The 27,458-nt window shown below is 39.2% G+C and overlaps 2 protein-coding genes across 6 annotated transcripts in view; one reads left to right on the top strand and one right to left on the bottom strand.

Annotated features, from left to right (window-relative positions):
- Positions 1-11,481, bottom strand: part of LOC135462102 (protein Aster-B-like) — a 31,195-nt gene extending 19,714 nt beyond the window's left edge. The window contains exons 1-2 of one of the 3 annotated variants that reach the window (XM_064739459.1): positions 11,407-11,481; positions 9,403-9,475 (exon numbers count right to left, since the gene is read on the bottom strand). In XM_064739459.1, coding sequence (XP_064595529.1) covers positions 9,403-9,443 — 41 coding nt within the window. In that variant the 5' untranslated portion in view covers positions 9,444-9,475; positions 11,407-11,481. Of the gene's footprint in view, positions 1-1,184; positions 1,295-9,402; positions 9,476-11,244; positions 11,316-11,406 lie in introns of those variants that run through there. The other 2 variants (XM_064739460.1, XM_064739461.1) reach the window with 2 other exon arrangements.
- Positions 11,482-11,722: 241 nt separating this feature from the next.
- Positions 11,723-26,781, top strand: LOC135481728 (intraflagellar transport protein 46 homolog). Of its 3 annotated transcripts, XM_064761397.1 has the most exons (13): positions 11,723-11,766; positions 12,394-12,506; positions 14,958-15,063; positions 16,158-16,255; positions 16,780-16,907; positions 17,064-17,138; positions 17,536-17,629; positions 21,293-21,427; positions 21,976-22,088; positions 22,422-22,488; positions 24,881-24,941; positions 25,410-25,513; positions 25,670-26,781. In XM_064761397.1, the coding sequence occupies exons 4-13, from the start codon at positions 16,196-16,198 to the stop codon at positions 25,760-25,762; spliced, it is 930 nt and encodes a 309-aa protein (XP_064617467.1). In that variant the 5' UTR covers positions 11,723-11,766; positions 12,394-12,506; positions 14,958-15,063; positions 16,158-16,195; the 3' UTR covers positions 25,763-26,781. The 3 variants fall into 3 exon arrangements, with proteins under 3 accessions (XP_064617467.1, XP_064617466.1, XP_064617465.1); XM_064761396.1 differs by lacking the exon at positions 12,394-12,506 and having other exon boundaries at positions 11,729-11,766; XM_064761395.1 differs by lacking the exons at positions 11,723-11,766; positions 12,394-12,506 and adding an exon at positions 14,165-14,274.
- The last annotated feature ends 677 nt before the right edge of the window (positions 26,782-27,458 follow it).

Below are 27,458 nucleotides of genomic sequence, written 5' to 3'. Positions count from 1 at the left end.
TTACACTTCAGGTGGAAGCATACATAAACATGTGTATATAGTTGACTTTTAGGACGTCAGTAAGCAGACTGCAACTCAGGTGAATAAAATATACATGTACTGACCTTTGTGGAAGTTCAGTGTGTTTATTTCTAGATGTACTTAATACAAGGCCTGTAAATAAGACACCTCCTATCAAGAGGGTCACCTGGGTATCTGTTATCATCCAGTGAGAAGTCACAAGACTGAAAGTGCTAAGCTACCCAGGCCATAATGGAACCTGTATACAAATCCAGGTATAGACATGTAGGTATTACTGCACTAAACAGTTCCCACAATGAAGCTGTCTGCAAGTTTTCAGTACCATGGGCCAAAGAAAATAAAATACTCTGGCACCCTTGCTAATAAAACTGACAGCTACCTATATGTACAGTGTATAAACATCTACACTATTTCTGTTACTGCCTGAGCAGACAAACCAGTAGTCAGCTCAGTATGTACATAATAACCACCATGTTGAAACATGCACACACTTTCAACAGTCACTCAACCACAAGTAAAGAACAAGAGACACATACAGAACTTTATAACACAACAATTTCAACCAGCTAGACCATTAACAACACATTATTTATCCACTATTGTAAGCATCAAGGGCAATATTCATAAAATTTCTGATTTCTCAAGAAATACATGTTTATACTGAGCCTGTTTGTGATGTACATGTATGTGAATATAAGATGTAACTTATGGAGGAGACCAAGAGACCTAAAAGCTGACCAAGATCTTTCACTATACTACATACAAGAAAGACTGCCTCGAGTTTTAACAAATGCCTTCCAGATAAAGACGAAGATAGTCATATGATTGTCTTAATATATCAGGTGTACCCAAGTGACAGTAGATACATGTGTATCCAGTAATAAAAGCATATGTTACAAAAATCATTAATTCTAACATCCGCATCATTCACATACTGAAATAACTACCTGGCCCAATGTTACAGAGCCTGAGTTGTAGGACCTCCTCCTGTGCATGTACACTGTAAAGGTACATAGGCCCTAGTATAATATGTACAACAACAACACAGTCTTATGATCTCCAAATGTCAATGCCATCAAAAGGAAAGCACCTGTTTAAATGAAGACTGTCTGCAGTGAATTCCACTTGCTCAAGGTAGAAACCACACAGCATTCATAGCTTACCTCTGTTCTGCTGCCTTATCCACATGGTCTGTCATGTTCAGAATATACAAGCCAACTGTTGAGGATGTCTACATATACCTCTCCTTGACATTTCAACATGCCCTCATTACAACAGGATGTGAACCATGTGATAACACAAAACCACAGCCCCTACATTTCACTGATCTACCCTTAATACATGTACACGTGCATGTATACATGTATTTATAAACATCTTCAGCTTACAATAATCACCAGTAACCACACATTATCATTCTAATGTTTGGTGCCTTCAAGGCATCATTTCTAGTGTCAGGTCAGACAACTGCACATAAAATCTCATAGCACATCAGAAAAGTAAATGTTAGAAGTTTATTCCTGCCATGCACATATATGTGTTGCATTGGGTTACAACATGGAAAAGTACACAGGTACTGCTTGCAGATTGGCTGAATGTCTGCCTCACCTACAGAGGGTTGTGAGGAGTGGGGGTTGCATCCTGGCATACAGCCATGACAACTGGATTGAAGGACATGTATATTTCTATTAATAGGCTATGTGATGTTTATCTCAAGGTTTGGGGAGAGAAAGAGGGGGTGCTGAAGAATGACAAGTTGTGCAACCTTATTAATTACAGAACAGTCTCTCCAAATCAGGATGGCAAGGTAGGTGTATCAAACTGTGATTGTCAAACATCTACTTTTATATATCTATCATCTCATTGCTCAAGAGAAAATTCAATATGCCTTCATTCTGTTCTGCCTTTGATTCTGCCTATCCGCCCCAATGTTCTTTCCCTGTGATACTAGGTCACACTAATGTACACTGTGGTCAACAGCTTGGGTAAGAAATACACTCTGACCCTTCAGTCAAATGTGTCTTGAACAGCTTACACAATTACACAGAGCAACTAAATTGTCCCTGATTAACACCAGGGGAAACTGTTAACACAGCAACCAAAATATTCCTGGTTTACACCTGCGGAAAATGTTAGCACAGCAACCAAAATGTCACTGGTTTACACCTAGGGAAACTGTTAACACAGCAACTCAAATGTTCCTAGTTTACACCTGGGGAAAATGTTAGCACAGCAACCAAAATGTCACTGGTTTACACCTGGGGAAAATGTTAACACAGCAACTAAAATGTTCCTGGTTTACACCTGGGGAAACTGTTAACACAGCAACTCAAATGTTCCTGGTTTACACCTGCGGAAAATGTTAGCACAGCAACCAAATTGTCACTGGTTTACACCTAGGGAAACTGTTAACACAGCAACTCAAATGTTCCTAGTTTACACCTGGGGAAACTGTTAACACAGCAACTCAAATGTTCCTGGTTTACACCTGGGGAAAATGTTAGCACAGCAACCAAAATGTCACTGGTTTACACCTGGGGAAAATGTTAACACAGCAACTAAAATGTTCCTGATTTACACCTGGGGAAAATGTTAGCACAGCAACCAAAATGTCACTGGTTTACACCTGGGGAAAATGTTAACACAGCAACTGAAATGTTCCTGGTTTACACCTGGGAAACTGATCACACAGAGCAACCCACGATTTATAAGAATCAAAGAAACCAAAATCATCACAGTGTGAACCACCGACTTATTAAAATCAAAGAAACCAATATCATCACGTTGTAAAGCAACGACTGATCAGAAACAAAGAAACCAATATCATCACAATGTAAATCAATAACTAATTAGAAACAAAAAAAAACAATATCATCATGGTGTAAACCAATGACTAATTAGAAACACAGAAACCAATATCATCACAGTGTAAACCAACGACTAATTAGAAACACAGAAACCAATATCATCACAGTGTAAACCAACGACTAATTAGAAACACATAAACCAATATCATCACAGTGTAAACCAACGACTAATTAGAAACACAGAAACCAATATCATCACAGTGTAAACCAACGACTAATTAGAAACACAGAAACCAATATCATCACAGTGTAAACCAACGACTAATTAGAAACACAGAAACCAATATCATCACAGTGTAAACCAACGACTAATTAGAAACACAGAAACCAATATCATCACAGTGTAAACCAATGGCTAATCAGAAAATGAATCTTTATACGCACAAAATTTTATCAAAATCAGCCAACATTTCATCTAGTTATTGCACTAGAATTGTGCTAGGAACCAATGGCCATCATCATCACAGCAAATCATTAAACTAAATGCCTCCACACAAATTGTATAAAAATTTTCTAATATATAAGGCAGTTATTGTACAGAAACCAATGACCAACGAGAATCATGAAATCCATTAAATATCCAAGTACAAATTTTGTACAAGTCTTTTCAAAAGGGAGGCATAAATAAATTCCTCAACCTTTTGGCATGTGAAAGAGCAATCAGTGCACATTTTTAAGTTTATTTTGACAACAAAACTATATTGGTTGGATTGGTCAATTCAGGGCTTCACAAAAAGTATCATTTTATCACAGAGAATAATGCCTTCAGAATATCCTTGAATAAACACCTTGCAAACATGCGAAAAGGTGAAAAGTACCATTATATAACAAAATCAAACAAAATACTGATAACAATGATAACTAGAATGGATCTGCGAATAGCAGATCCTAGGCCGGGATCCCGGATCGGATCGATGACGTTTTCCCCAACCAATAATACACGGCTCTTGTAACAGCAGGTTTATGTAAATGTGCCGAATGTGGTAAACCTGCCTTAGGAATTCTTTGAAAACGTGCATGTCCTGTGTTTGTTGACATAGATCAAAGAGTTTTAGCACACATAGACTACATGTGTAATGCTTTGCACTCAGTGATTTTCAGCTTTACAGTTGTAACGGTTATCTCTCACCAGACCTCCAAATATGGTGAAAAATTGCGCTTTTTTCGCTATTTGATGGCAATATGCGGAAAAACTGTACGTCGCCATCAAGAAATATTTCCAAATTGATGATCAGGACGTCAAACTACTTCCGGTGACATGCTTACAATGTTCGTGTGTTCATCTTAGTCGCAAATACATTTAAAATGCATCATATAACATGGGAACGTCAAAGTGCCAAACATAGCCAATCGGCCTTTGGACAATTTTTCAAGACCTCCAACTCCCACATTTATTATGACAGTTCAACGATTTTCCGCACGCCTACTGCACCCATATAGCCCTTTGCACTCAGTCATTTTCAGCTCCACAGCTGCAGCAGTTTTGTGTCACGTGACCTCCAAACACGGGCGAAAATTACACTTTTTCGCACTTTCATAGCAATTGGCGACAAAACCGTGCGTCGAAGAAAAAAAAATACTACACTCGTGATCAGAACATCGAACTACGCCTAGCAGCCAACTTAAAACGTTAAAGTTGACAACATTTTCATCGCCGTCCAAATTGGCTAAGCTGGGATCGAACTCTGATATGACTGACAGGCGTCAGTCATGTCAGTTGTAGATAGATGTTGCTCTTGTAGATAGATCCATCTAATAGAGTACTGGAGTTAGATGGGAACTGGAATCAATGTCATCCTACAACCGTTTGGGACAGTGTAACCGAAAGCATCAGGTCAAATACTATAAACCCAGTCCAGTCCCCATATAACTCCATGTTAAAGGAATAGGATTCCCATCTTTTTATAAGCGAAAAACGGTGTTGTCATTTAAATGCTTCTAGCGAGAAAACTATTGATCGGAGCTCAAATCCATTGACGACTGATCGAAAGAGCATGTATTGGGCTACAATTTGGTGCAGGTTGCACATTTCTAGCTTCAATTGTTCTCGATTAAAACGCCATTGAAATTACGTAACTTTTTTGAGTTTTTTGCTGATTTCTCAAAAAGTTACACAGATATGCAAAAAATATAACCAGATTCGGAATCAGCAGATCAAGATACATCAGAATGCGTTAAGAACATTTGAACTTTAAGAACTTTTTGTGACGTCACAACTTCGTCCAATAGCGAGCTTCCAGAGTTTTGACCGGAAGTGAACAATTTTCGCAAACTTTGAAGAACTCGTGAAATCGATCGGTTCAGTGGTTCTGAAGAAGAAGATTTTTAAAAGTTTTACACAAAATCCAATATGGCGACCGAACCACGTGACATGAAAAAAAAATTGAGAATTTATCCCTGGAAAATCTCCGCCAGAATTTGTGTGCAAAATTTGAGACCTCTATGTTGAACAGTAAAAAAGTTTCCTTGCTAACAAAGTCGGTGAAAAAAAAAAATAATAATAATAAGAAAAAACAGAACGATTACAATAGGGATCCCGTTCCGGAAGAACGGATCCCTAATAATTAAAACACATTTAATTTGTCAACTGTACTGCATACTGTGGAGATCATTCTAGGTTGCGTTTATCCTTGAAATCCGGGGACAGAATAATACTTCTTGATCGGTGGGTTCACACCAATGTTTTGGTGATCAAATTCCTGGTCACCGGTCTCAAAATTCTGAATAACGATTTCTCGTTGACCACATTCATTGTTCCATCGATGGTCCCACAAATTAATACCTCAACTAGACTTGTTTTCACTGTCACTTGTGAAGCTCCAGTTAAACAAGTCACTTCACGGGCTCCCTTGGCACAAGTTCTTTGTGAGCCTAATGCTTGACCAGAAAGTACCACAGTGGCTGACATTATGGTCAAACATTTCCATCATTACTGTAGGGATATGAGTTAGATATTGGCCACCTTGTTATCATGGCAACTGCAAAGAAGCAGAAACTATTTTATCACGTTACGTATATTTGTAACTATTTATATAGCAAATATAGGGAAACGGCCATCAGGGACAATTGTCAGATGTACATGTAACATAAAGCTGCTGATTTCTCTATGTTCAAAAGTTCAAACTATAAAAGCATAAAAACTGGAGTTGCAGCCCGGACACAGTGAAAATGAGTATTTATATGGCAGACATAAAGAATATCATTAGATAATGTGATCCGATACTTGAAGTCTTGGAGGGTTACTAGTTTTGGACAGTGTGCAAGTCAGTTTAATACTGCTACTGGACAAGAACTCCTTATTCATTTGGTAAAATCAAATGAGTTTGATTCACAACATACATGTACTCAAAACAAGAGACAGCCAGTTTTAGCTATCACACGGAAATTGAGGCCATATGATAAAAAGACACTAACGGCAACATGAAAGTCTACGTACAGGGCCCTTACATTTATGTACATGTGTGTACCACAGGTAATGGTAATGGTTTACAAAAAGACTCAGCTTTTAGTATTTCTTCTCTGATATGTTAAAATTGTACTAACAACCCTTCACCTAAAAATTACAAGTACATAGGGTGATCACAAGAATAATTTCAAATAAAAACGTGCAATCTTCATTTACAGGTAGAGATCCCCTGTCCATTATGACAATATTTATTACCAACCTATCACCTATCACCAAAAATCAGACAACAGTGCACATGGGTCTGTATATTGTGAGTGGGGCGGAGTTAACACTTGACTTACCATCTACCTGTGAGAGAAGGTTCAGAGGAGAATCTGCAATGGTATAGTCAAGCATGTAAATAGATCTACCATAAAAGCTTGTCATGCCCAACTGTTCACGACTTTTGGAAATCACTTAATGTCACTGTTAACCACAAAACTGTACAGGCATGATGTCTTTATAAAGATGTAAGGTGGACATTTACATAGGGAACAGGCAACAGAATATAACAGAACACACAAAAACAACCTTACAAGCACTGGGTTTGCACATGGTGACAAGTGGAGTAAAACAGTCAAAATGTTCATACATGAATAAGTACACATGTACATGTAGCCGGTACACACCATTACACACATGTGTATGTACGTGTACCTCTATAAACAAACTTCACACGTTCATGTCAGTGTAAAAAGATGAGCAACACATATGTGTAAAATGGTGCCGCAGCTGCTGCATTCTAACACAAGGTTAAGAAAGGTACAGGTATCGTTTATTGGTATTTATTTATTCGAATTTTCATTGTTACAGAACACCATACTCAGGAATTTTTGCACTGGCATGATGGCAGTCAGTTTCATGGATGGAGAGAAACTAGAGTGCCTACAATAAACCACATAAACCACCACATTGTTGAAACACAAATCATCAGCAATGAACACTAGACTACATGAATAGTCATACAAGTGTCACTGACCCTGAACATCCTCAAGACCCCAGTCACAAAGAGTCAAAGCAAGTGAATGTACCACTTATTATTGACACAGACACTTTGAAGCGTACTATAATACTGTAGTGGCATCTACAGCTGCCTTAATACCATCAGTCTATATGGCAGACGGTAGATGATCTACAGCTGCCTTAATACCTTCAGTCTATATGGCAGACAGCAGATGATCTACAGCTGCCTTAATACCATCAGTCTATATGGCAGACAGCAGATGATCTACAGCTGCCTTAATACCATCAGTCTATATGGCAGACAGCAGATGATCTACAGCTGCCTTAATACCATCAGTCTATATGGCAGACAGTAGATGATCTACAGCTGCCTTAATACCATCAGTCTATATGGCAGATGGTAGATGATCTAAAGCTGCCTTAATACCATCAGTCTATATGGCAGACAGCAGATGATCTACAGCTGCCTTAATACCATCAGTCTATATGGCAGACAGCAGATGATCTACAGCTGCCTTAATACCATCAGTCTATATGGCAGAAAGCAGATGATCTACAGCTGCCTTAATACCATCAGTCTATATGGCAGACAGCAGATGATCTACAGCTGCCTTAATACCATCGGCCTATATGGCAGACGGCAGATGATCTACAGCTGCCTTAATCCCATCAGTCTATATGGTAGACGGCAGATGATCTACAGCTGCATTAATACCATCAGTCTATATGGCAGACAGCAGATGATCTACAGCTGCCTTAATACCATCAGTCTATATGGCAGACGGTAGATGATCTACAGCTGCCTTAATACCATCAGTCTACATGGCAGACAGCAGATGATCTACAGCTGCCTTAATACCATCAGTCTATATGGCAGACAGTAGATGATCTACACCTGCCTTAATACCATCAGTCTATATGGCAGATGGTAGATGATCTAAAGCTGCCTTAATACCATCAGTCTATATGGCAGACGGCAGATGATCTACAGCTGCCTTAATACCATCAGTCTATATGGCAGATGGTAGATGATCTAAAGCTGCCTTAATACCATCAGTCTATATGGCAGACGGTAGATGATCTACAGCTGCCTTAATACCATCAGTCTATATGGCAGACGGCAGATGATCTACAGCTACCTTAATACCATCAGTCTATATGGCAGACAGCAGATGATCTACAGCTGCCTTAATACCATCAGTCTATATGGCAGACAGTAGATGTGAACACATATACAGAGTATTAAAAAATATATCTGTGTTAATTTTTCACATTTTTTACTTATAGTTTGCTGCAGCTGGGAAATTATTCTACAAACGTAAATCAGTATTAATTACATGTACACTGAAATTTTACTTTTTGGCCTTAGATAAAGGCGTACACTGTAGTGAGTGAGTGCTTGGTGTTTAAAGCCGTACTTAACAATTTTTCAGTCACATGATGACGAACGAGTCCTTAGAGTGCATGTAATGTGCCTTCTGGTTGCAAAACAGATTTCCACTGCTCTTTTGTCTGGTGCTGCTTCACTGAGACGACTTTCCGAAGGCAAGTAAGCCAAACGCCCAATCCATTATACTGATACGGGTCAACCAGTCGTTCCACTATCCCCTTCAGGCTAAACGCCAACCAAGGAAGTTACAACTTCCTCTTGTAAGGTCTTAGCTATAACCTGACCCTGGATCTACCACCCCCTAAGAGGACGCTCTACAAACTAAGCCATCGGGGTTGGTATCATATACTGTATATTTGTATTGTTCTACATGAATGTTCCTTAGTATCATAATATACTCAGGACCCCAATGCGATTGAAGTGAGACAAGACTAAACTTTTCACACGTGCACCGATTGTATTATTCCTAGTCTAGCACAACAAGTTCCAGGTCAGTCATTACTATGCTGACAATGCAACAAAGAAATGCTAGGCACTGACTTCAGTATATCGTACATCCAAGTCTGTGTGTTGATCATGTTTATAACAAGCATCTGCTCTGTTTGGATGCCTTTGGTCCACAGTCTCTGTAATCTGAAATTTTATTAAAACAATGTAGCTCTATGCAAAGCTGGAAGAAGTTAATGAGATTAACAGACCAAGGAAATCTAACTTACTGTTTATGGACAGCTCCAGGTGATCTGCGCAGGAAGTTCATCCTCTCAGGAATCCTGTCTCAGGAAAATTAATCTGTAAAAAACATCCCGTTAAAACCACCAATTAGAGCACATCACTTCTACAATAATTATACACAAGATCAGTTTATGATATAACGAGGTCCAAGAAACTTAAACTCAGTAAACTTTTGCATTTTGCATTGATCAGAATTTTGACACCATCTCGTCTTTTATAAGTTATATGTTAATGACACCATTTGTCTCATTATACAGGATTTTACACCCAGGTACAAGTAACATCACACCTGTACAACAAGTAACGTCACACCTGTACAACAAGTAACGTCACACCTGTACAACAAGTAACGTTACACCTATACAATCATATACATCTTGTATGTAACTGTTTATTTTCTTCATTATACAATATATGTATTGTTTGAGATGAAAACACAAGCACAGGACAGTATAACTAGGTTAAGAGTATATAGTTAAGTAAACAGAGCAAACCTGTGACATTCTATTAACTCCCAAACCTTGTCAAATGATTTAAGTTTTATATTCACATAATGTCTAATTAAAGTAATTGTGGGGAAAATGTGCAGAAAGAAAGCAGAAAAGATGTCCAAATTTGCAATATTGCTGCAACATCCCTGCCATAGGTGAATCAGGATAGTCCATGTTAGAAAATTTACTGACTGACTGTCAAACACACAAAGCAACTTCATACTGCTGCATATAGCTGCAGTCAATATTAAGGAGGCATTGTTTTTATTGGTAAGGCCACAAACACGTACTACATCCAAAATTATTTTACACCTTCAACGATTGCCTATCTTCTTAACATTGTGGCGATTATGCTGCATATATTTCATACTGCACGTCACTATTAGCAATGTTCATATTGAATGATGACATTAGCCAAGTGATGTTACCGTATGTGACACGATTCACTAACACATTCAATCACTGCGTATTTTTTCTGTTTACATGTTCTCCTCCACACCAGCCTGTATTCTTTCAATAACCTATAACCACTGTGCCTACTCCAGCACTTAGGTAGGTAGCCCTGAAGACTCCAACTCGATCCTTTTATTATACTGGCCTAGCATTGTTGGAGTCTTGATGCTTACAATGTTAATTTCGCACTCAATGAAGGTCCTGGCCGACTGTTTTTGTTACTTAGGAAGCATCGCGCAAATAAAAGACACCAACCTAAAGGCCTGCTTTCCCCACCCACTGAACCACCACCATACGTGCCTACTCAATTCTAAAAAAATTTATTATAGTCATGAAGGCTGCCACAGTATACGCTCCTCAGGGAATGCCACCATCATCCCACTGCTCCACTATGAAGCAGAACAGGTACATAGCTGTTCAATATGGCGGCATTCGCCGAGGAGCAAATACCGTGGCAGCCATCATGGTTATAATAAATTTATTCTGAATTGAGTAGGGACGTATGGTGGCGGTGCAGTGGGTGTGGAAAGCAGGTCTTTAGTTTGGTGTCTTTTAATTGGGCGATACTTATTCGATAACAAATACAATCGGCCTGGATCTTTGTTGAGTATGAAATTAACATTGTAAGCATCAAGACTCCAACAATGCTAGGCCAGTATAACGAAAGGAGTTGGAGTCTTTCAGATCTATTGGGTAGGCAAGTGTGACGTAAAACCCCAAGCACAGGCCTGCATTACAATATACTTGGGTAGGCCAATATACCTAAGCGCAGCTCTAAATTAAGCACAAACCTTTAACATTACATTCGCAAAAGTAGCTGCACAACTGTTCGGCATGTGTACCCGAAATATATAAGACATAAAGCCGATCCACCTCACTTACTTATACTAACTTGGCAGGCTGTATCGTAGTACAAGGTAGGCCTACATGTACATGTACATATCGTGCTTGGTCGGATCAGTATTTGTACTATAAAAACTGTAAACGTTTTCTACCACTGGTAACAAACGCAATATTCAGTTTGTATTAAGTATGTAGCCCAACCTGTCAAAACTGTCCAGATGTGACCATAGTTCTGTTTGTTTACTGTCACCCCATAAGAAGGAAGCAGCTGCTAGCAGGTTGCGAAATGAATAGACGTCACCTAAGCTACGAACCACGGCTAAGAATAATAATCGTCACCCTTTTTCTACACAGTAAAAAAAAAAACAAAAAATGCTTTATTCCGGGATTTATGGCTGCTATTTTATTTCCATCTCCATGCGTAAAAAAGTTAATGTTCCAATAAAATTCGATTTTCTGTACGAAAAGTTACGAGACAAATGTGTCATTCCGCAGTTTCGTAAATGTATTCCGCACAACATTCCAACCTCCATGGCGGAAGACAAGAGGCCGTTAGTAAGTGTAAGTAAGATCGTGACTTTTATGTGATATCTCTGACAAAACGTCTGGTTTTGAATACATAGAAATATTTGTTTCCTTATTCTTAGTGATATATCTTTACAGAGACCGTACATTTAAGAAGTTATCATAACTTGGGACAAGTGGTGACCGTAACCAATGTCAACAATCAGTGATCATTTCATTTTCAGCGGTTCACTTCTGTTCGGTGCCATTCTCCCTTAGTATAAGTAATTTCTTCGCTTCCATGTTTCTGACCAAGCTCTAACTTCCCGCTGTATGTTGTAAATGTCTTGTAAGATAAACATTGTGTGCATTCCGTTGTTGTTGTTGTCTTGCGCGTTGACAACACTCTTTTTTTCAAATAATATTAAAATCGTAGACACAGACAGTTTATACAGACGGATTCTTGTGAAAATAGGCATCTGAAACAGACAGAGCCTATAGGTTCGTATGAAGTATATTTTTCTTATTTGCTGTGTGAATATACCTAATAGTTTTAAATATCATGTGCTAAATGTTATCTCTAAATCCTTTCTATATTGCTTTCTGTTATGATATAGGGTTCATGTATTTTAGATGGCTATCTGAGGGTTTCCCTCCTTATATTCAGCATCTATGGTTTTTCAGTTGACCAGTGACCATCAGAATATCAAATAAGGAGGTATTAGGCCCATGGAAGCTGGTTAAGGCCAACATAACATCTGGAATGTTGAAGAAAAAAAAGAAGTACAAGAACAAAAGTTAGTGTTAGTTGATTGTTCCATGGGCGATTCCAGTATTGGTTGAAAAAGTACATGTACCACAAACAAAAAGTTATATATTTAACTCTTGTCAAATCACTTTAATGTGACCAAACAATAAAGAAATAAACACAAAGGTAAAGAAAAAAAATACAACCAGTGTAGCTGTAAAAAACTGTCAAGACATAGGATAACTTGACAGCATGTGGTTTGCACAATAATTCATGCAGCCAGCAGTCATGTGAGGTCCTTTCAAATTTCAAATTTCGGACAGACCATAAGAGATTCATTTAGTAATGGGTATAGATAAAAATTTGATAATTTCTCAGCTTGTTAAGTGAATGGTAAACTGAAAGTCACTCTGTGTCTTACTTGACCTGGTATAGACCACTGTTGCTTTTTTCCAATACATATGTGTTGCCCGTAGCAAAAACTACATTCACTTTGTTTCTTAAAACTTACTTTGTTCGCCATAATTTGACATCAGCAGACATGATCATTTTTCCATAAAGTGTAAATAGGAGAAAATATATACTTAGTGTATAGATTTCTTGTATTACTTGTGAAATATTTCACTGGTTGTGATTAATCGATTCTTGTGTGTGTTTTAAAAGATAAGTTGAGCTGTACTCACACTATGGAGTTTAGCCTGAATAATCTTGGTAAGAAAATGTCTGCCCCCTCTCCATCCCCCAAGTATATCAACTGAATTTTCAAAGCTTTCAGATTGGTAATCCAGTTAAATAAACACAAGTATTAATTTATATCATGGTGGTCCAGTGTGTAATGTTCCTTATAAGGTGGAAATATTGCATTGTTAAGTGTTTGTTACTGCATGGTTTGACTTAATCTTGTATGTACATGTAGGTCAAAAGACCACTAGATTTAGATATTAATATTTAGAAATTAACCACAATCAGTATCCCTTTTAGAAGTATTAATAATTATTGACCTTACAAAAATATTAAGTTCAGAGCTGAAAAATTTATATTTTCTTTAGAACCCATTTGATGAGGAAATGACAATTGACACCAATTCAGCCAGTTGATAAATTGTCGGCTTGCCAATCTTGTTGGTGCATAGATAATATAACTTAACATCCAGTTGCTAATGTGTGTACTGCCTTTGCCGTCAGCCTGGTATAACCTTGCTATCATTGAGCATATGACACCTAGCCAATCTGTTTTCACTTGAGAGCATTGTTTTTCCACCTAATTTACCAACATCAGAAATAATTGTATGCCAAAACAATTGATTCTATAATTCCCCGGAAATGCACGAGAAAATCTTGCAAGTGGCAGTTTAACTAGAACTATGCCATCCTCAAATCTTCAGTGTCAACAAGGTGGGACTGAGATTACATGTCAAGTAGATATTGTCTGAGGGTGATACTTTCAAAGAGATAATCGATCCTGTGGCCTATGTCACGATGACAGCCAGTTTGAACCATTTCATTTTCCCCCAGGACAATATTTGCCAGTACTATCATTGTGGGATCCAGTCAAAGTACTTGCGCTGTTCACTGCCTTTAGTTCACAAGGCAAGCGAGGACAGCATTCATTGATATGACAGCTGGAAGTTACATGTCACAAACATGTTTCTTTATGAATTGATAGGGAATACAAATGGACCTACTCATTTCTTGGGGTCAATGGGGTCAAGTTTGCCCCATTGATACATTTACTAGCCTTTGGGAGCCTCCCTGGCCCATTGGTGAGCATGCTAGTGCAGCACAATGACACAGAGGCCTCTCATCAATGCATTTGCTGTGAGTTTAAGTCTAGCTTATGCCAGCTTCCTCTTCGGTCATACACGAAAAGGTCTGACAGCAACCTGCAGGTGGTCATGGGTTCCCACCAGGCTCTGCGCGGTTTCCTTTCACCATAATGCTGGCTGCCGTCATATTAGTGAAATATTCCCAAGTATGGTGTAAAACACCCATCAAATAAACAAATTCAGTCTATCCCACTGGTGAAAGTATTTTTTTTCCAGCTCTGAAATTGCTTTGGATATAAAAACAAATGTTATAATTGAGATATATTACTGGGGCTGCTAGACATGATTTGGATGTACAGTATACCCTAAATGACCTCAAATTTTGTCCATTTTTCCAGATTCTGGGAGTTTTTATTGATTTTAGAAAGGTGCTTTGAGAGGTGTTTGGAAGGATGGCATCACACTAGGAAAAATGTAAATTGTAGCACCAGAAAAAAATATCCTGTGCCATTTATTTGCCTTCAAAAATGCTCTTTTGTGGTCAAATTTTTAGGTCGTTTAAAGTATTTGAAGTTATACCGTTGAAATTATTACCACTAACACAATGAAAGTAATACATGTATCTTCAGAATCAGTTGAAGATTTTACTTGTTTGTATTTTTTTCTCATTGGGAAATGTCTTATTCAATTGCAGATTCTTGACTGTAATATGCTATTTGTGTTTTCATGTTTCAGGCTGAGGTCTATCAGAATCAGCCATACGACGAATCTCTGGAAGTGCCTGACGCTGAAGAAGTCGCCAGCTCTTATACACCCACACCTAGGGGTCCTCCACATCAAGGTGAGCTCTCAACATACAGTCTAGGAGTCCTCCACGTCACGGTGATCTCTCACTATACAGCCTGTTTACATGTGCACACTCACATCTAGGGGTCCTCAACATCAGGGTGATCTCTCACTATACAACCTGTCTACATGTGCACACCCACAACTACATTGTAGGGGTCTCCCACATCAGGGTGATCTCTCACTGTACAGCCTGTCAACATGTGCACACCCACACCTGGGGGTCTTCCACATCAGGGTGATCTCTCACTATACAGTCTGTCTGCATGGGCACACCCACACCTAGGGGTCCTCAACATCAGGGTGATCTCTCGCTATACAGCCTGTCTACATGTGCACACTCAGACCTAGGGGTCCTCAACATCAGGGTGATCTCTCACTATACAGCCTGTCTACATGTGCACACTCACACCTAGGGGTCCTCAACATCAGGGTGATCTCTCATTATACAGTCTGTCTGCATGTGCACACTCACACCTAGGGTCCTCAACATCAGGGTGATCTCTCACTATACAGTCTGTCTGCATGTGCACACTCACACCTAGGGTCCTCAACATCAGGGTGATCTCTCACTATACAGCCTGTCTACATGTGCACACTCACACCTAGGGGTCCTCAACATCAGGGTGATCTCTGACAATACAACCTATCTACATGTGCACACTCACAACTACATTGTAGGGGGAGTGAGGTCTCACTATATAGACCGTCTACATGTACACCCCCACACCTAGGGGTCTCCCACATCAGAGTGAGGTCTCAGTATACAGTCTGTCTACATGTACACACCCACACCTAGGGGTCCTGCACATCGTGGTGGGCTCTCAGTATACAGTCTGTCTACATGTACATACCCACACCTAGGGGTCCTCCACGTTGGGGTGAAACCCAGGAGAAACCCACAACCATCTGCAGGTTGCTGGCAGACCTTCCCACGTACGGCCGGAGAGGAAGCCAGCATGAGCTGGACTTGAACTCACAGCGACCGCATTGGTGAGAGGCTCCTGAGTCATTACGCTGCCCTAGCGAGCTAACCAACTGAGCCACTCATATTACTGCCAAACTCATATTATGTTTATTTCATTGAAGGCCATCCGAGCCGAGGCAATACTCCCCCTGACGCTAAGATGTCCGAACCCTCAGATGATGAGTTTGAAATCACCAAAGGAAATGACAAGGAACCAGTAGTAAGCGCTGTTAATTCCCTCACTGATCTCTCTTCTTCATTCTTGCCATATGTTGTGTACAAAGTGTATAACCACATTCAAACAATGTATTACACCGGTATGTAATTTTTTTACTGATACATCAGAATTACTGCACTGGGTAAGTTAACTTGTTTGTGTTTTGATTAAGCTTATAAGTTGTTATTCCTGCTGCAGATTATGAATATTTCTTCATATTTTTCTTCATCTTTTTCATGTGGTAGTTTTTGTTTATATTTTTGAAGCGTGAACTTTCAGGATTGGTAGACTTCGTAAAGTCAGTGGGGAATATTTGTGTTATGGTTTTCTCATTCACTGCTAGCTTTCAAAACATGTTTAGAATTAAACCCAGTCTGTTTAATTAATTCACTACAAGTGTATGCACCTCTGCTGATGAATTTAGCCTTGATGTAGCGTAATTGTCTCCTTGTGATGCGATGAGACTGTTATATAAGCACTTGTTAAACTTGAGAACAGTTATGGATTCTGCTGCATGACTGTTTTAGGAAGCCAAACCACGTCCTACTCCATCCATGAATCCTCCCGGGTACTCGGAGGAAGAGGAAGATGAGGACGACTCCTCCGAGGAAGAGGATGATGATGAGGATGATGACCAGGCTGCACCTTTAGAGGGGTATGTATGCAGCAAGTTTGTGGAATTACCAGTAAAGTTCAAAAGCTAACCTTAAGTTACATGGATGAGTAGATTCAACATGTGGATCTATTTCACACTGCCAGTGATGAAGCCCAAGTGAACTAAATTCTACAAAAGAAATTGTCTTGTTTACAGAGCTTATGACCCAGCTGAGTATGAAAATCTACCAGTAACCCCAGAGATAAAGGAATTGTTTCAGTACATTACAAGGTGAGTGGCTTTTTGCATGATGACCTTGAGTAAAATGGCTTTGTGTTTGAGTTTGCCCATACATGGGAAGGTCCCTCAGCAAACTGCGGATAGTCGTGACTTTCTCCCGTGCACTGCCCGGTTTCCTCCCACCAAAATGCTGGCCGCCGTCATATAAGTGAAATATTCTTGAGTACGGCGTAAAACACCTATCAAATAAATAAATAAATATTTGAGTTTAAGTATTTATCAAGACACAGTGAACAGTGTAGAGAACAATCCAATCTAATCAGTCTTCTTCATGCTGGTTGCCTACTTGCTGTATTGTATGTAATGCTACATTATATGTGGTACACACTACAAGAAGGTCTGAAATTGCATTGTCCCATGGTTCGTTATTTTGATTGTTTTTCTTTAGGTACACACCACAGTCAATAGAGTTAGAGCATAAGCTGAAACCGTTCATTCCAGACTTTATCCCTACAGTTGGAGACATTGATGCTTTCATCAAGGTATGTCCAGAACTTATCCCTTCATTAAGAGATATTGATGCTTTCATCAAGGTATGTCCAGAACTTTATCCCTTCTTGAAGAGATATTGATGCTTTCATCAAGGTATGTCCAGAACTTATCCCTTCATTAAGAGATATTGATGCTTTCATCAAGGTATGTCCAGAACTTTATCCCTTCTTGAAGAGATATTGATGCTTTCATCAAGGTATGTCCAGAACTTATCCCTTCATTAAGAGATATTGATGCTTTCATCAAGGTATGTCCAGAACTTTATCCCTTCTTGAAGAGATATTGATGCTTTCATCAAGGTATGTCCAGAACTTTATCCCTTCATGAAGAGATATTGATGCTTTCATCAAGGTATGTCCAGAACTTTATCCCTTCATGAAGAGATATTGATGCTTTCATCAAGGTATGTCCAGAACTTTATCCCTTCTTGAAGAGATATTGATGCTTTCATCAAGGTATGTCCAGAACTTTATCCCTTCTTGAAGAGATATTGATGCTTTCATCAAGGTATGTCCAGAACTTTATCCCTTCATGAAGAGATATTGATGCTTTCATCAAGGTATGTCCAGAACTTATCCCTTCATTAAGAGATATTGATGCTTTCATCAAGGTATGTCCAGAGCTTTATCCCTTCATTAAGAGATATTGATGCTTTCATCATAGTATGTCCAGCACTTATCCCTTCATGAAGAGATATTGATGCTTTCATCAAGATATGTCCAGAACTTTATCCCTTCATTAAGAGATATTGATGCTTTCATCAAGGTATGTCCAGAACTTTATCCCTTCATTAAGAGATATTGATGCTTTCATCAAGGTATGTCCAGAACTTTATCCCTTCATGAAGAGATATTGATGCTTTCATCAAGGTATGTCCAGAACTTTATCCCTTCATGAAGAGATATTGATGCTTTCATCAAGGTATATCCAGAACTTTATCCCTTCATGAAGAGATATTGATGCTTTCATCAAGGTATGTCCAGAACTTTATCCCTTCATGAAGAGATATTGATGCTTTCATCAAGGTATGTCCAGAACTTTATCCCTTCTTGAAGAGATATTGATGCTTTCATCAAGGTATGTCCAGAACTTTATCCCTTCATGAAGAGATATTGATGCTTTCATCAAGGTATGTCCAGAACTTATCCCTTCATTAAGAGATATTGATGCTTTCATCAAGGTATGTCCAGAACTTTATCCCTTCATGAAGAGATATTGATGCTTTCATCAAGGTATGTCCAGAACTTATCCCTTCATTAAGAGATATTGATGCTTTCATCAAGGTATGTCCAGAACTTTATCCCTTCTTGAAGAGATATTGATGCTTTCATCAAGGTATGTCCAGAACTTTATCCCTTCATGAAGAGATATTGATGCTTTCATCAAGGTATGTTCAGAACTTTATCCCTTCATTAAGAGATATTGATGCTTTCATCAAGGTATGTCCAGAACTTTATCCCTTCATTAAGAGATATTGATGCTTTCATCAAGGTATGTCCAGCACTTATCCCTTCATTAAGAGATATTGATGCTTTCATCAAGGTATGTCCAGAACTTTATCCCTTCATGAAGAGATATTGATGCTTTCATCAAGGTATGTCCAGAACTTTATCCCTTCTTGAAGAGATATTGATGCTTTCATCAAGGTATGTCCAGAACTTTATCCCTTCATGAAGAGATATTGATGCTTTCATCAAGGTATGTCCAGAACTTTATCCCTTCTTGAAGAGATATTGATGCTTTCATCAAGGTATGTCCAGAACTTTATCCCTTCATGAAGAGATATTGATGCTTTCATCAAGGTATGTCCAGAACTTTATCCCTTCATGAAGAGATATTGATGCTTTCATCAAGGTATGTCCAGAACTTTATCCCTTCATTAAGAGATATTGATGCTTTCATCAAGGTATGTCCAGAACTTTATCCCTTCATGAAGAGATATTGATGCTTTCATCAAGGTATGTCCAGAACTTTATCCCTTCATGAAGAGATATTGATGCTTTCATCAAGGTATGTCCAGAACTTTATCCCTTCTTGAAGAGATATTGATGCTTTCATCAAGGTATGTCCAGAACTTTATCCCTTCATGAAGAGATATTGATGCTTTCATCAAGGTATGTCCAGAACTTATCCCTTCATTAAGAGATATTGATGCTTTCATCAAGGTATGTCCAGAACTTTATCCCTTCTTGAAGAGATATTGATGCTTTCATCAAGGTATGTCCAGAACTTTATCCCTTCATGAAGAGATATTGATGCTTTCATCAAGGTATGTCCAGAACTTTATCCCTTCTTGAAGAGATATTGATGCTTTCATCAAGGTATGTCCAGAACTTATCCCTTCATGAAGAGATATTGATGCTTTCATCAAGGTATGTCCAGAACTTATCCCTTCATTAAGAGATATTGATGCTTTCATTAAGGTATGTCCAGAACTTTATCCCTTCATTAAGAGATATTGATGCTTTCATCAAGGTATGTCCAGCACTTATCCCTTCATTAAGAGATATTGATGCTTTCATCAAGGTATGTCCAGAACTTTATCCCTTCTTGAAGAGATATTGATGCTTTCATCAAGGTATGTCCAGAACTTTATCCCTTCTTGAAGAGATATTGATGCTTTCATCAAGGTATGTCCAGAACTTTATCCCTTCATGAAGAGATATTGATGCTTTCATCAAGGTATGTTCAGAACTTTATCCCTTCATTAAGAGATATTGATGCTTTCATCAAGGTATGTCCAGCACTTATCCCTTCATTAAGAGATATTGATGCTTTCATCAAGGTATGTCCAGCACTTATCCCTTCATTAAGAGATATTGATGCTTTCATCAAGGTATGTCCAGCACTTATCCCTTCATTAAGAGATATTGATGCTTTCATCAAGGTATGTCCAGAACTTATCCCTTCATTAAGAGATATTGATGCTTTCATCAAGGTATGTCCAGAATTTTATCCCTTCATTAAGAGATATTGGTGCTTTCAATAAGTTCAGAGCTTTACCTTGTAGTAGGGGATATTGATACTTATATATAAGCCAAAATTTTGCCCTGATCTTTTTGATTTATTTATTTGGTTGGTGTTTTACGCCATTCTCAAGAATATTTCACTTATACGACGGCGACCAGCATTATGGTGGGTGGAAACCGGGCACAGCCTGGGGGAAACCCATGACCATCCGCAGGTTGCTGACAGACCTTCCCACGTACGGCCGGAGAGGAAGCCAGCATGAGCTGGACTTGAACTCACGGCAACTGCATTGGTGAGAGACTCTTTTTGAGAACACTATTGTATTGTATTGTGTCATATTGTATCAGTGTTTCTGATGATTTTACTGTTGTAATTGTGAAGTGTTGCATTGTTTGTTATTACGCAGAGGAGGATGTAGGTATTATATGTAGGTATTAATATTCAGTGAAATAACTGCTTCATGAATAGGATCTCCTGCATCAGGTGATGGTTGCACACAGAAGTCTTAAATTCTGGAGGGTTTTTTTGTGTGGAGAATAGTTAACTTGTAAATATTAATAAATAAAGTTATGAGCGTAATTCTGTAGCACAAATACGGTTTATTTACTCATTATGTGCCTGTGTTGTCCACTCAGCATGGTTCAGCTATGTTGTACAGTAACACACAAGTTGTCTCCCTTCAGATTCCACGTCCTGATGGCAAACCCGACTCTCTGGGGCTGACGGTGCTTGATGAACCCTGCGCCAAGCAGTCTGACCCCACAGTACTGGACCTACAGCTGAGGGCTATGTCCAAACAGACAACCAGTAAACAGCTGGTAAGCTTTTAATGACTAGCAACATAATTCTTGACAGGCTTTTAATTTGTACATAATGCGATGCTCTCATGCTATCCTTGCACAGGTATACCTTCTTATTAGAGTACTAGGTAGAGTAGACCAAGTTTCTCTCTCTCTCTGTATTGATTGTATTAATTTACTTCAAGAACAAATATAGGCCTTTGATAATGAATTGTGTGTTGCCGAGCAATACTTATTGTTTGATATTTGTGATAGAGTTTATTTATTTATTTATTTGATTGGTGTTTTACGCCGTACTCAAGAATATTTCACTTATATGACGGCGGCCAGCATTATAGTGGGTGGAAACCGGGCACAGCCCGGGGGAAACCCACGACCATCCACAGGTTGCTGACAGACCTTCCCACGTACGGCCGGAGAGGAAGCCAGCATGAGCTGGACTTGAACTCACAGCGACTGGATTGGTGAGAGACTCCTGGCTCATTACGCTGTGCTAGCACGCTAACCAACTGAGCCACGGAGGCCACTATATGTGATAGTGAAAGCCAAATCAATGTCTGTTACAGGTTGTCAAAAGCTTGGAAGATGCAGAAAAGCAGCCAAAAGCTATTGAGAATTGGATTGAAAACATACGGGAACTGCATCGCTCTAAACCACCTCCTAATGTGCACTATTCCAAGTAAGATTCCAGAGCAGTTAAATACTTTGTGGGCTTAGGTTTCATCCAGGGGTTATGTCCCCACAGTTGCTGATGCAGCAGAGGTATTATCTTTATTGCTAAGTTAGCCGTATTTTAAAGTGGGAATTTTTAGAATGTTCCAAGTTGATGAGTTTCATATGAATATAAAATAAATTGTATAATAATTTATATAATAATTTGTTTTCTTATGAACAGTAGCTGACCAGTACTCTAGTGCTTCTCGATTGTCCAGTTTGCTGAAGTGTAGTTTAGGCATATAGGAATTAAATGTGATGATCATTTTAAGCCAAGATGTAATCTTGAATTTTTCAGAAACATGCCAGACATCGATAATCTGATGCAAGAATGGCCTCCAGAGTTTGAAGAGTTGCTAAAAGAAGTAAGTAGTGAAGGGAACTACATGTGTGTGTGAGATGACTTGGCCAAAGCAGAATGGGCCTGTCTTTTGTCTTGAATAAATGAATCCTACATGGGTTTATGAGATTTTGTTTGCGCTGAGCAGTTAATTAGGATCATTAACACATACTAGGCCGCCCACCCATTCAGTAATCTACCAGTTTCCCCCTGATTCCCACCCGGTCAGTGATCTACCTGTTCTCCACCTTGTCATGATTTCCACCCGGTCAGTGATCTACCTGTTCTCCCCCTTGTCCTGATTCCCACCCACTCAGTAATCTGCCTGTTTTCTTCCTTGTCCTGATTCCCACCCATTCAGTAATCTACCTGTTTTCTTCCTTGTTGTGATTCCCACCCACTCAGTAATCTACCTGTTCTCCACTTTGTCATGATTCCCACCCATTCAGTAATCTACCTGTTTTCGTCCTTGTTGTGATTCCCACCCACTCAGTAATGTACCTGTTCTCCACTTTGTCATGATTCACACCCATTCAGTAATCTACCTGTTTTCGTCCTTGTTGTGATTCCCACCCACTCAGTAATGTACCTGTTCTCCACTTTGTCATGATTTCTACCCATTCAGTAATCTACCTGTTTTCTTCCTTGTTGTGATTCCCACCCATTCAGTAATCTACCTGTTTTCCCCCTTGTCCTGATTCCCACCCATTCAGTAATCTACCTGTTTTCTTCCTTGTTGTGATTTCCACCCATTCAGTAATCTACCTGTTTTCCACTTTGTCATGATTCAGTAATCTACCTGTTTTCTTCCTTGTTGTGATTCCCACCCACTCAGTAATGTACCTGTTCTCCACTTTGTCATGATTTCTACCCATTCAGTAATCTACCTGTTTTCTTCCTTGTTGTGATTCCCACCCATTCAGTAATCTACCTGTTTTCCCCCTTGTCCTGATTCCCACCCATTCAGTAATCTACCTGTTTTCTTCCTTGTTGTGATTCCCACCCATTCAGTAATCTACCTGTTTTCCACTTTGTCATGATTCAGTAATCTACCTGTTTTCTTCCTTGTTGTGATTTCCACCCACTCAGTAATGTACCTGTTCTCCACCTTGTCATGATTCCCACCCATTCAGTAATCTACATGTTTTCTTCCTTGTTGTGATTCCCACCCATTCAGTAATCTACCTGTTTTCCACCTTGTCATGATTCCCACCCATTCAGTAATCTACCTGTTTTCTTCCTTGTTGTGATTTCCACCCACTCAGTAATGTACCTGTTCTCCACCTTGTCATGATTCCCACCCATTCAGTAATATACCTGTTTCCTCCCTTGTCCTGATTCCCACCCGGTCAGTAATCTACCTGTTCTCCACCTTGTCATGATTCCCACCCACTCAGTAATGTACCTGTTTTCCCCCTTGTCCTGATTCCCACCCATTCAGTAATCTACCTGTTTTCCCCTTTGTCCTGATTCCCACCTACTCAGTAATCCACCTGTTTCCTCCCTTGTCCTGATTCCCACCTACTCAGTAATCTGCCTGTTCCCTCCCTTGTCCTGATTCCCACCTACTCAGTAATCTACCTGTTTTCTTCCTTGTTGTGATTTCCACCCACTCAGTAATGTACCTGTTCTCCACCTTGTCATGATTCCCACCCATTCAGTAATCTACCTGTTTCCTCCCTTGTCCTGATTCCCACCCATTCAGTAATCTACCTGTTCTCCACCTTGTCATGATTCCCACCCACTCAGTAATCTACCTGTTTTCCCCCTTGTCATGATTCCCACCCATTCAGTAATCTACCTGTTTTCCCCTTTGTCCTGATTCCCACCTACTCAGTAATCCACCTGTTTCCTCCCTTGTCCTGATTCCCACCTACTCAGTAATCTGCCTGTTCCCTCCCTTGCCCTGATTCCCACCTACTCAGTAATCTACCTGTTTCTTCTCTTGTCCTGATTCCCACCCATTCAGTAATCTACCTGTTTTCCCCTTTGTCCTGATTCCCACCGATTTAGTAATCTACTTCTTTCCCCACCTTCTCCTGAATCCCACCCACTCAGTAGTCTGTTTTCCCCTTGTCTTGACTCCCACCCATTCATTAATCTACCCGTTTCCCCTTCTCCTGAATCCCGCCCTGTCAGTAATCTACCTGTTTTCCCCTTCTCCTGATTCCCACCCATTCAGTATGCCAGTGATTGTCACCTATTCTGTAATCCACTAGTATCCATCCTTCAGTAATCCACTGAATCCCACAGATTCCACATTTCACTGATTCTCTCTTGTTCTGTTATCCACAAGTGCCTCCTGCTGAAGATTCCCCAGATATCCTTCACCTCAGAAATCCACGGATTTCCACCTGCTTGATAATCAACCAGTATCCAGTTTGAATCTGTAATTCATGGTATTTTATCAATTACAGGTGGGTCTCCCAACAGCAGACTTGGACTGTGACTTGGGACAGTATGTTGATATGATTTGTGGTAAGACCAAACTTCCTTTGTAGCATGGCCTTTTTCTTTGTAATATGAGTGTGAATGGGTATCTTTACAGACTGTGTGATGAAGGTGTGGGAGATGTTTCGGAATAGATCTGTTAGACTGTTTTCAGTATCACACTGCTGTAGTCAACTCTCAGAACTGATAAGAGTTTAATAATGTATGTTACCAGAAACATATTGAAATAGAGTAACTAACTAGATGTTGTCTGTGTTTGTCTTTGTCAGATGGGTGAATGGGTGGGGGAGGGGGTCAAATACACTGAGACTCTGACCTCACTTATTATGGAAGGGTACAATTCTGCATATCATCTTTATAACAATAGAATATAATATACTTCAGCCTCATGCTCAAGTCATCAAAAGTTATCAAAAGTTTACATAAAGAGACATTTATATAGACTCAGTCTGTTTGTCATAACACTTACTGGTTATGTTTTTGTGTCTATTACAGCCATCCTTGACATCCCCATTCATAAGGCCACAGCTCAGCACAATGAGAAAATCCAGGCCCTCCATGTGTTATTTACCTTGTACTCAGAGTTTAAAAACTCACAGGTAAGTTGTGATTATGTCATTAAAGTAGACTACCTGACACTTCTTAAATAAGAGCTTTTCAAATGCTCTGAAAAAATAAAAAATCCACATTTAAACTTTTTGGTTAAGAGCTGGTTATCACATTTTGTTATAACTTATATGTTTGTTTTATTTCAGCATTTCCGTGCTTTGGCAGCAGAAAACAAGTTGAGCAATTCCCTAAAGAGAACAAATTTAGATTCTGATATCCCGGACTCGCTTATGATGTAAGAAGGTACCCATGATGACCGGGCCAATGTGAGGAAACCATGAAAGGCACTGCCCATTTAGCAGGACTGTAAGCATGAACGAATGAAATGTTGCCTTGCCTCAGAATCCGTCCATTCTGAAACCTGTGGGATCAATGTGTCGCCACGTTCTCCCTGAACACAGATGAAGTGATTTATTTCAGGTTGTATAGCAGGACTGAATTGACCATCAGCCTTCGCGTGCCCCAGCATCCTGTAATTTTATGGTGCAGCCCACGTAGCTGGCACATAACTGCTTATTGTATGATCTCATTCATGAAGGGATAGGTGGGAACGTTTACTCAGCTGTCACTATCAACAGCCCATGTTGTGTCTTCAGTTATCTGGTATCCATTCTTTATTCAGTGTCAAATGTATGTTAGGGGGAGTATATCGTCTTCTGATCCGTGCTTTCTGATATTTCAGTGTGTCTCAATTGGAGTCAGTTACCAAGAAATTTTTCACAAACCATGTTTTTGAGATAGCACGTTTTTGAAGAGAGGTGTGTACAACTGCTGATACTGTTTTATGAATAACTGATCAAAATGATTTGGAAGTCTTCATCATGTGTTTTGAAACATATGAATATTTCAGCACTTTTTATCTCAAACATTGATTGAGAAGGTGTTGATATTATTAATTGTAAGTCATCATCTTATTAGTTCTCGTCAAAAATAAAACGAATCCACACATTACTGAGCAAAGGTATTGGTTGCTCTGAACCACCCCCTTTCTAATATGTGTACAGGCTGGTTAGGTAAGCATTATCAGTGCACATAGATTTGCAGGTCACAGCTCCTTTTTCCCCACAAAGATTTTTACCAAGATAACGGGCAGATGAAGCTTTCACAACTGCCATGGAACTTTCTGTGGTGCTGTCATATAATACCAACAAAATTGTATAAACATAATTTTGTATGAAGTTAGTACATTCTCTTGTATTTATTCTCTTGTTATTGTCTTGTGGTTTTCTGCCAATACAAGCTGAGCCTTCTTTGTCAAGGTGTTTGTTCTTCATTTCTTTATCAAAGCTGCAGAACAATAAATGACATTCTCATATGAAAAGCAAACTTCATGAGAAAATCTATGCGATTCTTCTCATTTTACATTGGAGTTTGCATTTTACTGCAAGAGTTGTTACTTCAAAAACCTTGCAGAATTCAAGATTGTAAATAAATGATCTGAAATGGGATAAAAAAGTAAAACAAAAAATGAGACACATGTGCTTCGGAAAGCATTTATAGTGTACATGTACAACTTAGCTCAAAAACATTTTTTTTACATTTCTTTGTACAAATACCGTTGTGATGTAAAACAATGGTTTTTATTTATTGGGTCATTTTATTTCATTGATGTTTTACGAAATACTCCAGAATATTTCACTTATATGATGGTAGCCAGCATTACCATGGGAGGAAACAGGTAAGAGTGGAAAATAATAGTTTTCACCAGTTATATGATAACCAGTACATGTAGCTAAGGTCTGCATCCAGGACGCTGAAAGTCGGCAGGAGACCTGTCAGGTACTTGGTGAACATGGTGAAAGGCAGTGGGTTACTACCTTAACAATACACCTAATCACCACTGTGTGTAAATAAGCGACAGTCGCATTTCAGGATGTGCGCCACTACATTCGCCACAACAGAGCAGCTGTCGTCAAAGTAGCACTTAGTCTAATT

This window comes from Liolophura sinensis, chromosome 1 (genome assembly GCF_032854445.1).
Source record: "Liolophura sinensis isolate JHLJ2023 chromosome 1, CUHK_Ljap_v2, whole genome shotgun sequence".
Classification (NCBI taxonomy): domain Eukaryota; kingdom Metazoa; phylum Mollusca; class Polyplacophora; order Chitonida; family Chitonidae; genus Liolophura; species Liolophura sinensis.
Note: the sequence above shows the minus strand (reverse complement) of the source record. Positions and strands in the feature narration are given on the sequence as shown.